General features: G+C 35.0%; 1 protein-coding gene across 2 annotated transcripts in view; it reads right to left on the reverse strand.

Moving 5' to 3' along the window:
• The window catches only part of LOC107728365 (bone morphogenetic protein 1-like), a 51,832-nt gene that overhangs the window by 38,642 nt on the left and 1,528 nt on the right, over positions 1 to 11,662 (reverse strand). The window contains exons 2-5 of one of the 2 annotated variants that reach the window (XM_016538504.1): positions 10,041 to 10,158; positions 5,773 to 5,812; positions 5,458 to 5,596; positions 4,222 to 4,327 (exon numbers count right to left, since the gene is read on the reverse strand). In XM_016538504.1, the coding sequence (XP_016393990.1) occupies positions 4,222 to 4,327; positions 5,458 to 5,596; positions 5,773 to 5,812; positions 10,041 to 10,158 (403 nt within the window). Of the gene's footprint in view, positions 1 to 4,221; positions 4,328 to 5,457; positions 5,637 to 5,772; positions 5,813 to 10,040; positions 10,159 to 11,662 lie in introns of both variants that reach the window. The other variant, XM_016538502.1, reaches the window with a different exon arrangement.

Raw genomic sequence — 11,662 nt, forward strand, 5'->3', positions numbered from 1 at the left:
CAGCTGTGTCCAGGAAACAACATTACTTTTGAATGGGGTAATTTTTATAAATTCAACTATTATTTTCTCTTGTGGACTATATGTAAAAGTCTTTTATGTGACATATCTTATTCAAGTCAGTACTAAATAAATAATAACATGCATTTTGTATGATCCCTCTTATTTCGGAAAAATAATTAACATTTTGCAGATTCTAAATTTCCCCTGCAGGATCAGTGAAGTCTCTCCTCTCATTCTCTCCATCTATGTATGTTAAACTAAATGAATGCATTACATGGTTTTGGCGACAGGCTCCTTCAGTTAAAAATGGGTGTTTTCTCTTAGGAGGTAAGGGAGGCAAAAATAAAATAAAATAAAATAAAATAAAATAAAATAAAATAAAATAAAATAAAATAAAATAAAATAAAAAATAAAATAAACTCTTAACACAAATATGCTCTTAAATAAATTATTCTAGTTTAGCAATAAATAAAGAAATAATGACACTTGTTTTTAATAAATAATATGCTTATGTAATAACCCGGAAACTGTGTAAATAAAAACTGGAGCATGAACTTATGTTTGACAAAACAAAAACCACACTCAAACAGACAGACAGAGAGAAATCTTCACCTCACAACACTGCAACTCCAGTATTATGAAGACATTTCTATTCTTCCTAGAACCCAACATGAACAAACTGCAATTTGTTCCAAAAAAAAGGCGATATGTACGCCAAAAGAGAATCGAAGAGAGCAGAGGAGGAAAAGGAGAACAAAAGGAGAGAACACAGATGGTTCTCATATAGGCGTGTGTTTGCGTGTGCCTCGACTCGTGTTACGCTCGCTCTGGGGAACGCTGGCTCTAGGCTGTCAAAACTAGTCAGGAAAAACTTTTGATAAATACATGAAATGGGAATAACATTCTTCAATCCCATCAGCAAAGTCTTTTGAGGACAATCCAAAAGTTCCTGTAAAGGAAGATGGAGCTAGCGAGTCTAAGGCGTCTCAATCTACAGCTAAGATTTCTTATATATAACATGTAGTGTAACAGTAGTGTTCCTTCAAGATTAAATATAAATCCAATATCCAATATACACACATGCTACCATTCAAAAGTCTCTTGCGTTCACCAAGGCTGCATTTATTTGACCAAAAATACATTAAAATCAGTAATATTGTGGAATATTATTTCAATTTAAAAGAAATGGTTTCTAATTGAATATAATTTAAAATATAATTTATTCCTGTGATGCAAAGCTGAATTTTCAGCATCATTACTCCAGTCTCCAGTGTCACATGATCCTTCAGAAATCATTCTAATATGCTGATCTGTCGCTCAAGAAACATTATTATTTGACGTTGAAAACAGTTGTGCTGCTTCATATTTCTGTGGGAACCGTGATAGATTTTATTATTATTATTATTTGATAAATAGAATATTCAATGTAAAAAGTCTTTACTGTCACTTTTGATAAATTTAATTCATCCTTGCTCAATAAAAGCATACGTTTATTTAAAATAAATAAATAAATAAATAAATACATAAATCTGGCTTTCCACCAAACCTCTGATTAGTTTGAATCTAAACATTTTAAATATTTTAAAAATAATGACTTTTCAGATATACTTACAAAGTTACACTTACAGTATGAGGGCTTTGAAATATCATAACATTTTTATAACATGTTAATATGTCTTAAAGGGGTCCTATTATGCTTTTTCACTTTTTCAACTTTAGTTAGTCTGTAATGTTGCTGTTTGAGCATAAAAAAGATCTGCAAAGTTACAAAGCTCAAAGTCCACTTCAAAAGGAGATATTTTATTGAACAGAAATCACTTTTTTTTTCAACTACAACGAACGACTCGTTTGGACTACAACGCATATTTTCTGGGATTTGTGATATCACAAAGATCGACGAATGGGACGAGACCTGGTAATGAGTGTTATCTCAGTATAGATTCTGAGATTCAGCCATGCTAAATTTGTAGTCTAAATTAGCGTTAGCATAAGCAAAATAGTGGTAAAATTAAATCTGGGTTAGTTCTCAGTTAGATTTTGCTATAGCTTGAACATTGACATGCTTCAACCAATATGGAAAAAGCCAATTCCCAAAAAAAAAAAAAAAAAAAATTTGTTGCAGAAAGACAAAATGAAAGTGCCTCAAACAGTGTTTTGTCATGAAGCTAGCCTGTTATTTGTCCTGCTCTACTCTAGAGCCATGGTGATAGTAGAGTACACTTTGGTAAGTCAGTGTGGTTTCACAGACGTCATCAGCAGAAGTGAATTGTTTTAGTGTGTGTGCAAGCGTGTGTTCAACTGAGGATGAAAAAGAGGTCAGTCAGTCCACTGAGGCACTGAGATGATAAAATAATGATGATAAAACAATTGGCATAAGTGACTTTTAGGCAAATAAATGCCACATGAACAACATCACAATTCAGTTAAATCTCTAAAGATCAATGCCTAGCATATCCCACCAAATCAGAGCTCATTTGCTCCTGTCATACATGAAGAGAACTGCTACAATGGCAATCTTTTCAGCACAAACTGCACTCATCTTTTCTGTTATCCATCTATATTTGCGCTGCTGCTGTGTCAAACTACACTTCTGCTATGAGGGTCAATGCCAGCTCCAATCACCCTCAAAACCCTAAAACTGCACACATGCTTTAAATGAAAGGCTGTTTCTCTTTTACTAATTTGAATAAAGCCTAATCCATAAACCCATGTCCAACTTTACTGACTCCATCACATGGTACTGGAAGTATGACGGTATTATTCTGTGCAACAGATAGAGATTTTGCTAAATTTATACCATGGTACATACATCCATGTGGCTATAAATGGGCAGAAACTGTTTTATATTATTTACACATGAGAATAGATTAAAAACAATGGACTAAGGTGAAAATACTGAAGTTTTTTGTTTGTTAGTTTGTTTTTGCAATGATGAATTAGTCTTTCAGTTATAAATAATATGTTATTAAATAATACATAAATAACATGGTACAATACTATATTATTGTTTGTGACAAAAAAAATAAAAATAAAATAAAGTGAAATTAAGCCTTTTATTTGTTTCAACAATATCCAAATAAATAACATCATATTAATAATTAAAAGTAAATGTTAAAATAATTATTCATTATATAAATCAAATAAATATATTTTATATAAATTATGCTTATTATACATATATATGTATATATATATATAGTATTTCTCCCAGAAAATATTGTGAATACACTACTGTTCAAAGAGTAAGATTTTTTTCTTATATGCAAAAATTTAAAAGAAAAAGAAAGAAAGAATGAATTAATGAATGAATATCAAGCAGCAAAACTGTATTCAACATTGATAATGATAATCATGTTTCTTGAGCAGCAAATCAGCATATTATACTGATTTCTGAAGGATCGTGTGACACTGAAGGCTGCAGTAATGAAGCTGAAAATTCAGCTTTACATCACAGGAATAAATTGCATTTTAAAATATATTCAAATAGAAAACAGTTATTTTAAATTGTAATAATATTTCACAATATTACTGATTTCACTGTATTTTAAATCAAATAAATGCAGCCTTGGTGAGCAGAAGAAACTTCTTTCAAAAAAAATCATTGCCAAACGCAACCTTGAGTATACAGTTACTCTGATCCAAACTCCTACCACAAGGTTTTGTCCTACCGCCCACACAGTGCCAGAGAGGCATGAGGAGAAGCAGGAAGTTAATTAAATTAATCTGACATTGAGAGATCAGATCATAACAGAACTGAAGCTAGATGATGTCTGAACCGAGCCTTTCCACACACGGAAACCGACCGGCTCCGACTGCTCTGTGAACAACTGCCAGGCACTGAGAAGCACAATAGCGGCGTTGTGAAAGCTCAGCAGAAAGAGTGTAAGAGGAGAGAGATGCTCAGATAGCCGTCCCGCCGCAGAACTGCTGATGCCTCATTCAGAGGTCACCCTGAATTTTTAAAATATATACATGTATGTTTGTGTATTTATATATACATAGTAAATATATACAGTAAACACATTATGTAAACAAACACTTTTATTATCCATATATATATATATGATGAGATATCTATCTATCTATCTATCTATATATCTGTATGTATGTATGCATGTATGTGTGTGTGTGTGATTTATATTAAATATGATTTAATTAAAGGGTCGGCATTTTGGTATGAGGGAAATGTTTTTAAATAATACAATACTTAGAGGTTCTTACCTGGAAAAAGTATTTCTTGCATAGTGCATGATGCTGTCGAAGTCATAGACCTCTCCGAGTGAGTCCACCTCACCAGGCTCCATCTTCAGGAAGTTGTACTCCTGTCCTATGAGACGAAACTGAGAATGAGACTCAGACAGGAAGTGATGTCAACAGTAAGAGCCCATACAGACAAAAGAGACAAAAAGAGGTGTCTGCGTTCACAAAATAGTTTTTACAGATTCATCATTACATTATCACATTGTGGATTATTTAATTACTATGTCCATACTTCATATTTGTCATTACGTCAGAGAGTATGTTCAGTAAATCAGAGCATTGTGTGTCCAGTATGCATTGGGGAAATTCCCAAGTATTCCTGGGTGGTGCACATGGCAACGCCACAAGCGCTCAAGCACATCCCCTGTTAGCTGGCAATTATTATTATGAAAGACATTCCACTAATGTGCTTCAAAATATTTAATATAATAAAAAGGGCAAAACACTTCTCTATCATCAGTGAATTTCTCAAGTCGCAGACATTATTTATGAATCTTCCCTCTCTGCTGAGAATTATTCCGTGCCATATAATGAGTCTGTAATGAGTCTCTATTTGCACAGATGTGTAACGACAGCCATTATTTCAGCATATCTTGTTCATTAAGTATTCGTTAGTATCAATATGTTAGTCTTAAGGTTGTCTATAAGGCAGTGTGGGAATTCCGTGGCATTCCGCGCTATAGAGTAAATTACGTTTATATGAATGGACTCCGCGTTTTCGCAGAAACCATACAGCTCTAGAAATGTAACCACACTTCAGAACATTTCGGCTTGCCCTGTGATTAGTGCTGAGCTCAGCAGTCGAGAATGTGTTTTATAAAGTGGGCCGTGTCGTTCCAAGCAAATGCTGTAACAGCTGCTTCCAAGAAAGCTGGCACAAAATCGTCTTTTATGCTTGTTGTTGGAGTGTTGTTGACCTCACTTTTCTATGCATTATCATGAGCTTTCAGTTAGCAATACATGGCATGTAATCTGTGCAGAGATCATTGGCATTACACCTAGGGTTGGGTACCATTCACATTTTAACCGGTACGGTACCGGTATTTAACGTGAATCGGTACTCGGTAGTACCAATGCAATTCGGTTGGTACCCTTAAAAGTACCGAGTTCGGTACCCAACCCTAATTACACCTGAGTCTTGAATACAATCACTTCACACACATGCGAGCGATATTTTGCGGCTGCTGTTTTTCTTACCTGGCTGAATGTTGTCCCGTATGATACTGACATGATCGTCTCTGTCGGGTCGCGTGTGCTCATGCCAGAATCCGATCACGTGACCGAGCTCGTGCACCACAATCCCAAACTTATCACAGTTCTTCCCGATGGATATGGCCTGCGGACCCCCTCCTCTCCGGCCCACATACGAACAGCACCTGTACACGTTTATAACATCACAGATAATTTTAAATATATCATATAATATGATATAATATTTAGTAATTATACATCTTAATATTAAAACATATTAAACCACAATCCCTTATCGCAGTTCTTCCCGATGGATAGGGCCTGCGGACCCCCTCCTCTCCGGCCCACATATGAGCAGCACCTGCAGAGGTTTATAACATCACAGTTCATATTACCGTTAATGCTTGATTAAAATCTCAAGTTCATGTGATTCATCATTTCACTGATCACAAAAATATTAAGAAAAAACCCTGTGGTTGAAATCATTGTCATTATCTTTCAGTCATTTTTTTGTCATACTTTTCAAGACATGTATTTTGTGTATTATGATGACTGGGTGAATATCACAAAGAAATGTTTGGGTTATATTTCACCCAAAATATAGTGTAAAAGGTTTCTTATTATTAATTGCACATGTTATTAATGATTAATATTTAGTAATTATAATTATAATTATCTTAAGATAATTATAAATATCTTAATTAATATTAAAACATTTTAACTATATTATAATTATATAGTATTCATATTCCATGTATAATTAATTATTTGATTTAATACATATATTTTCATTTATTTTATTAATTAACTGTTTTAATATATATATATATACATTATTATTATTATTTTTTTTTTCATAATGTAATTAAACCTATTTTTAGGACCATTCATAATTTTGCATTTTTATTTCTTTATTTCTTTATTTTACACACACACACACACACACACACAAAAAAATTGTGGGTAAATTTTAAGAAACACTACAATGTGCTTAAAATATTTAATATAATAAAGAGGGTAAAACACTGTTACAAATAATATTTTATAGGCTATATCATTAGTGAATTTCTAAAGTCACAGACAAGAAAAATAATTTAATTATAAATGTAATAAACTATTAAACCTATTTTTAGGACCATTCATATTTTTGCATTATTTTCATGACAATTAAGCATGTTTTACACACACACACAAATAAAAATAAAATAAAACACTGTAAAACCACGAAAAACCTATCTCAAAATTAGCTTTGTTTTCTTTATCTAAAATATCGTTTACATTTTTTCCCTTTTAAATTTGAGTCAAACACTGTTCTTATCTCGTATCATGTAATGCGTTTATGTACAAACTGGCCACTTTTTTTTTCTTCTCAACAACACACAAGCAAGCGAAGTCACAAACTGAAACAGAACACAACGTGAACTCGAACAAAATGTCACGCATCGTTTGTTTTGTAAGTTTGCTTAGAGCTACATGTTTCAAAATCCACAGAGAAACAGGGGAGTCTGTGCGCGGAGCCACAGCGGTGAGACACACACCAACACACTAAACACACAATCAAACGATCCCTTTCTCAAAGCGCTGGGATATGTGGGAGAAAAAGTGCTGAGAGCTCGCTTGCCTGCGATCTGCGCACACACATCCGAACCCACGTGTGCAGCCTGTGTGGGTGCAAAAGATCAGTCTTTAATTACGAGGCAGCCAGCGGCCCGCTCCAGAAACTCTGCCTTGAACTTTGCACAGAACGACAGGAATCGCCTGAACACACACACACACACACACACACACACACAGGGGCTCATCAGAGCATGGCTTACCCATTGGCAACTACTGCTGCATGTGAAGAGGAAAATATCTAATGTTTCATCACCTCCACACACACACACACACTGTTTGTGTGCCCATCATGGCCTGCAGTGGGACATAAAGGCCCCCTGTACTTCCACACAGAACTGAAATGCCTGGCAAAGCCTGCGCAGCGCTATATTTTCTGAAGTTTCCCCTCGCTGCCCGACCGCAACGGCACGTCTACTTAAACAGTGAGAAAGCAAACAGTCTGTTACATTTGTCTCTGTCAGTATGACTTTCTTTCTTCGTTTGTAAACCAGTTCTCGGAGGAAATCATTGGTTTAGTTTTGTATTCATCTCGCTTATAAATGTAGACAGTATGAGACATTGTATGCTCTGGATAAAATTCATTGCTCAGATTGCCAGACGTTATTTATTGCTCTTTAATAGACGTTTCCTTTCAGGTATCAACTTTGTTTCTCCTAAAATTCATTGGACACCAAAATGGACACCAATGTGACAGTGTAGAGCCGATAGTTTAGTATTATTACTTCTAGACTGATAGAATATGAATGGCACAGCTCTGATCATTTGTTTATGAAAAATGATGAAATTGTCATATTAAAATCCCTGACTTGTATCTATCATCTTGTGTCATTATTAATACACCAGCGTTATTCTAACAAGTGCTAATAGTAGTATAAATACTATAATTATGTTAGTTTATACTTGTATTAATGAATAAAAGTGTGCATTACAAGTTTGTTACAGTATTAACTGTGTATTGATAATTTGCTTTCGTATGCACTTTTTTCCTCAAAGGTGTTTTGAGTTTGTTTTATGACAGTAGCATTGTTATTTTAGTATCTTTTGAGATACTAAATTCTAGATAGTTTTTTTTAATCATTTGAATTAGGTTCTGTTTTTTTGTATTTTTAATTTTCATTTTAAGTTTTGTTAAAGTTTTAGTAATCGTGTTGTGTTTTGTCAGTTTATTTATTTTTTTAAATATGTATCTATCGTTTTTATAAATTTGTATTTCTTTTTTAGCTTTTAGTTATTTTAGTAAATGAAAATGAACATTTTGCTTAGACAACTAGCTAAAAGTTTAGTAATATAGTAGTGTATATATACAGTATATATAATTTTAAACAGCAAAATTGCCAAAGTAAAATCTGACTGCCAAATGTTGAATTTGTTTTGAATTTTATATTGAATTTTGTATTTTATTTTAGTGAATTTGGCCAAATTTAAAGACATTGTTGACATTTCTTCAAAAACTCTTTAGAAATGCGAGTTTACTTTTTGTCATCTGACAAAGAGTTTTATGTTAATTTCTTAATCCATTTAATCTAATTTCTGATGGATATATATACAGTATACATATAAACACCATCTCATTTGTAATTTTTCTATGGTTAAATTGTATAGACTTTATAGAGGGCAAAAAAGAAAAAAAAAGAACTTTATGCATTTGTTTATCATCTATCCAATCAGTGTTTTCTCTCTCTCTCTCTCTCTCTCTCTCTCTCTCTATGTTTAGTATGTTTGTTTATTTATTTTGAGATTAGGACATCAAGTTAGAAGCTTCAGTAATCTCAGACTATATTTTTCATGACTTCAAGAAAAATAAAGAAAAAAAACTATAACACATTTTCCAATATTATTTGCAACAAAATCCCATTTTACCACCTCCTGGGTATCCTACCATGCCATAATAACGATGTTAAATGAAATAAGGGATCTACTTTTAAGGTTACAGATTGTGCAACTTTACCCTTCAAAAAATATTGTATTTCTTCAAGGTGCGAGTTTTAGTTTAACTGTTTGTTAGTATAACTGTTATTAAAAGAATTCATATTCTACACTTCTGTCATTTTTTTTTGAGGGGGGGGGGGTCGATTATACTCTTAATCAAGGTTTCTTGCACCAAATAACGCTTTGTTTTTCATGACCCTCCACCCTCTCTCTGCACCTCAGAAATTACAGTCTTTTTTGATTCTAAGACTTTCATATGGAAACTTTATAAATGTCCAACATATGTATAATCATACATATGAATAAACATATTCATCTTGACAGGCCGAGATGCTGATCACTGAATATGTGTTGATATTCCAAGCCAGACGTTTATTGTCATTCATGATGATTTCCACACAACTTTCGCGAAATGTTCTGTGTGGTCTGTGGACGAGCTTTGAGCGGTGAACGTTTGTCAACCGCACATTTCAAAAAGAGCAAAATAAATCCTGTTTTCCAGCAGAGCAAAACCGATGTGCCAACACGGCATCCCGGGGACTGATTTGTCTCCAACGGATGTGACCGTCAAGCTGGGCTCTGAACTTCTGCCACGCTACTGAAGCATCTACGGGGAGCCATTGTGTACGGATAAAACACACATGTTCAGGTGACAGTCCCGTGGAGAACAGTGTGACACAAACGACTGGTATTTCCTCAGCGAAGCATAGAGTAATCGCTCGGTCAAGACTCGAGAGCCCACACACACATAAACACCCAAATCCGTCTATTGGCGCACAAAGCAGATAAGGGGAACAGAGGAACGGATTGGATGGAAAACCACTTGAGCGATAAATCAGGAAGAGACCAAAAAGAAAGAGGAGAGAGTGAAAGAAAAGAGTGAAAAGCACACGCTCCACATGAGCGAGAGAAGCGAGCTTGAATCCTTCCTGGAAGAGTCAAAGGTTTCGTCCTCCTGCTGTGGAAACTCTCTCTCACATTGACACGGACACACACACACCTCCCTGTGAAGCCTGCACATATCCGCTAACAAACACACTTACCCACACGGCCGGTAGGTGAAGACGATGTAGCTCTCCTCTGTTGTTCTCTCGATGAACGTCACACATGTGTGTTTTTCCCAGTGTCTCATGGCCTGTCTGAATATGGCTCTCTGGCTTCCTGTACAGCACACACACACACACACACACACACGTGAGCAGGGTGACCAAACTTTTAAGGTGCCGGTGACATCTGTGAAATTTTGGCGATTTTGCACAGGCAAAATTGCCCATTGTCTATTGTCAGTTGTGACGAGTGGGGGCGGGGCCGAGAGCCGTGGGAACGGAGTGAGGCCGGTGGAGTAATTGATAATGAGCGACACCTGCACCACTCACCGGTCTCGAGTCCCACGGAGGAGCTCCGGAAGGATAAAAGGGAGGAGTGACGACAGTGATCAGTATTGTAGCGACGTCTGAAGCACAGCTCACACAGAAGCCACTTTCAAAATAAACCGCTTTCTAATGGTCACTGCGGCAAATTTGCGTGACCAACTTGCATCCGTTGCGAAATCTGCATAGGGGAATCGTTATCTTGCGTGAAAATCCCATTTGTGTGGATAAATATTGAAATGACTGGATTTCGCCTGTAACAATTTGCCGAACAATGGTAAATGCAACTGCACCTTTAAATCACAGCATGAGTAATTTTAACTCTTTCCCCGCCATTATTTACGAGACAACGCTTCTTCGATATTGACTGGATTTTTCAGCTTTCCAATGTTTCACATTCAAATCGCCTGGATTCAAAATCTAACTTAAACCTGGTAAGCAGGAGTAATTTTATATTACAATTTTATAACAAGATATGTATCTTAACAATTGTGGTTTTCGTTGCTAAGTCAACCAAAAACTGTTTCGCATACAAATCACTTAGATTCAAAATCTAACTTAAACCTGGAAAATAAACAGAACATTTTAGAATTCATTTAAAACAAAGAAAAACTATGAATAAAATGGCAATAAATAAATAAATAAATCACTCTATATTAATTTTAGGTCACTAATTAAATGTGACCCTGGACCACAAAACCAGTCATAATGGTACATTTTTTGAAATTGAAATTTGTACATCACCTGAAAGCTGAATAAATAAGCTTTCCATTGATGTGTGGTTTGTTAGGATAGGACAATATTTGGCCTCCATGTATTCACTGTTATACTGTAGGAGGTGCTGTTACATCTTCTGATAGATGTATGTAAGACATATGTAAGCAGAAGCATACGTAAAATAACAAACATTAAACAGCATATAAATCAAAACTGCCTTACATTACCGAATGAAATGACGATCCAGGAAGTGGTTTAGGACTGTGAAGCTTTGGAGGTGTTGATGAAAGCTCCAGCTATCTTTTGATCATCGATCTGAATCCGATCCGGATGCAGTCTTTGACAAAAATGTGATTTTCTCAGCTTTTTGTTCAAAACGTTGCTTTTTTTTATGAAACTTGTCCACGTTCAAGTGTTGATAAAAAAGATTGCATGAAGCTAAAATAATGGTGTTTGTTGTTGTTGTTGTTGTTTAAAAGCATTGCATGTTCAGATATTCATACAACAAAATATTCTGGAGGCCATGAAATTTTTGTGAAAATGATCAAAAATGCTGGCGGTGGCTGGCAACTTTTTTT

The sequence above is a fragment of the Sinocyclocheilus rhinocerous genome, unplaced genomic scaffold (assembly GCF_001515625.1).
Source record: "Sinocyclocheilus rhinocerous isolate Xijiao unplaced genomic scaffold, SAMN03320098_v1.1 scaffold2232, whole genome shotgun sequence".
Lineage (NCBI taxonomy): Eukaryota > Metazoa > Chordata > Actinopteri > Cypriniformes > Cyprinidae > Sinocyclocheilus > Sinocyclocheilus rhinocerous.